Consider the following 2,612-nt stretch of genomic DNA (forward strand, 5'->3'; position numbering starts at 1 on the left):
TCCCTACAAAACATTTGGTAATAGGCCTAATTATGTAAATGTAAAAAAAGGAGGAAATTGCAGCTTCTCTTTTAGGTTCACAGTTATGCAACTTTAAATTGAATTTCCGGCTATTTTAGGTCTGTGTTTCTCATTACCGCTCTCCTCCCACCTTTCTTCAATCTCAGGAAGCAATCATGTATTACTTTAGGAGGATTTATGTCTCAATATTTCCCTATCTGAAGGCTCCGGTCTGTTTATTCCTCAAATCTATTCAGGGATCAGGGATGTGCCGCTCTATCTCACCATTAATTTCCATCTCCCAATCCTTTCTGTGTCAACATCGCCTCGTCTAGATTAGATATTAAATCATTTGTCATTTATAGCTGTAATGTCGTGGAGCAGCTAAGTCAATACATCTGAGAGATGTCTCTCTTCATTGTGCTGCCTTGGTGTTCCTCTACGAGGAGGCTCTTTGAAACGCCGCCGGCCACATAAAAGGCCAACATACTGGTCCACCAGCCTTCATCACTCATTGGCCATGATGAAGTGATCAGTATTTTCCCTTGGACACTGACCCTAATCCATGAAATTCAAACAAGAAGGTGGAGTGCCTTGATCGGAACGTTATCTCATATCTCAAATCTAGTCACGGCTGTCTAGGTTTTTTTTGCTGTTGTTTTTTAGGAGGATCTTTCCAAGTTGACAGAACCATGCCAAGAGAAGCAAAAAAGCATTTGATGTTTTTAAAACACATTTCAAATGGATTATATCAGATATATCTGTTAACACAGCCATCAATCTTCTGAAGAAAGCCAACTCTTGTTGCCTATATCAGTATTTTCTGACAGGCCAGTGCAGTGATATCTGTCAATCACTGCCCGTCTATTGGGTTCTGTCCAATGAGTTCTTCTGACTCATCTTCTCAAAGAAATGTGGGCAGCATGCAGACAGGCAATCACTTGATTTTTCTCTTCTCCGAGGTTCTTACAAGTCCAAACTCAATACACTCTCCCAGATGGCTGCTGATCCGGGAACTGACCCATGACAAATCAGCGCTGCATTAGTGGCTATCTGGCTCATGCCTTAATGAAGTTATTACAGTCGTGCCAGTCTGACCAGGCGCAGTCTGGTATCAGGACTGACTGTTGTCTGGCCCTAATCTGGGCCACATCTGAGCCAGAGCTGCTACTCAGACGGCTATCTGGACATGTGCAAGAAATCATGCTTTGACATCCCTGGCCAGGGATCGCTGGTTGGAAAGTACACAAGCCCCACGGGTCATTGGGGTAAAAGGGATTAAGAGCGAGACAAACTTGCATCATGTTGAATGTGAACTGATAACACATTTAAGCGTCGTCTGCAGCAGCGACTCTAATCTGGGTGATCTAAATTCTAGCATAAAGAAAACACGGACCCATTTCAAGGATGACTAATACCATAAAACCAAGTCCTCTCATTCCCATAATTAATTTTACATGAGCTTTCTTCTCAGTCATTAACTTACTTATGTATGCAACCGCAGCCCCGTCGGCAGGATAAGCATCTCGCCGAAATATTTTGTGCAGTATCACGTCGAGTAGCCAGTGAGCCAACTGAAGCAAAAATGTTCCAGCCAAATCTCCTTACATGGTCTGTGTGGCCTTGTGCTTTTTGGCTGGGGGTGTGCGCCTTGGCTATAATCTGACATCTCACCAGAATGTGTCTTTGAGATAATTCTTGTTTACAGACTCCATCGACAGACATCTTAGCCACCTCGGAAACCACACCTCAGCCATAGCTCTGAGGTCAAAGGCGGTTTGTTAATGAAACATGTCGTTTGGCTGAATACAGCTCCCTGACAGATAGAATAGAAACAATTGCAGCTCCCCAAAACACATACCCGATACACTCCGGAGGTAACTCATGGGCGCGGCTGCAAACTGTCTGGCTTTATTTCACAGAGCGGACTGCTACTTCAGGCTAAAGCAACTGATTCAATATGGCTGCGATCTCTTCAGCTTTACTGATGTTTCTTTTCAGGAGAATTGAGAGATCCTCCACTGGCACCACTCTGCAGTGGGCTTTGCCTCCTTCAGCCTACAGGCCTACACCTGCAACAGATAAAGTTGAAAACTGCTGCACAACTGCAGCCCCTGATCCAAAAGAAATACCTGCTCATTATAATAGTGTGCATACTGCCATCAAGTGGCTAGATTTATTATTGCATTACATCACTGAGAATTTATTTCAAAGGGGGACATTATGTTTGTTTTCTCTACAGGAGGTTACAGATAAAAGAAACATAGTATGAAATACCATTTCTTAAATGAATACATACATGACTATGTGGAAAATAAAACCAGCAAGACAAACCAGACTTACATAGCATTCATTTTAATTCAGGCACATAGATGTAATCCCCCTGGCTGATTTAAGACCACAGGAAGTGAGTCAGTAATTGCTGTCTGCATGATGAGTAAAGGTTTTTGTTCATTGCCAGCATGGCTACATCTACTGAGTTCAGGAGCTCTCAGAGGTTGGGTCTATCTCCTCCTCTTTCTGAAAGAGAGATTTTCTCTGGTCTGTTACTGTTACTTTTTTACTTAAAATGAAGCACAATAAGCAATTAAAAAAAAAAAATGTGAAAAAAT

At 42.5% G+C, this 2,612-nt stretch overlaps 1 protein-coding gene across 5 annotated transcripts in view; it reads right to left on the minus strand.

Moving 5' to 3' along the window:
• Nucleotides 1–794: 794 nt before the first annotated feature.
• The window catches only part of LOC121677536 (protein FAM227A-like), an 11,307-nt gene continuing 9,489 nt past the window's right edge, over nt 795–2,612 (minus strand). For 4 of the 5 annotated variants that reach the window (XM_042056321.1, XM_042056311.1, XM_042056299.1 and 1 more), the window contains one exon: nt 2,340–2,520. In XM_042056321.1, coding sequence (XP_041912255.1) covers nt 2,482–2,520 — 39 coding nt within the window. In that variant the 3' untranslated portion in view covers nt 2,340–2,481. Of the gene's footprint in view, nt 2,073–2,339; nt 2,521–2,612 lie in introns of those variants that run through there. The other variant, XR_006021026.1, reaches the window with a different exon arrangement.

Source organism: Alosa sapidissima, chromosome 1 (genome assembly GCF_018492685.1).
Source record: "Alosa sapidissima isolate fAloSap1 chromosome 1, fAloSap1.pri, whole genome shotgun sequence".
In the NCBI taxonomy this organism is placed as follows: domain Eukaryota; kingdom Metazoa; phylum Chordata; class Actinopteri; order Clupeiformes; family Clupeidae; genus Alosa; species Alosa sapidissima.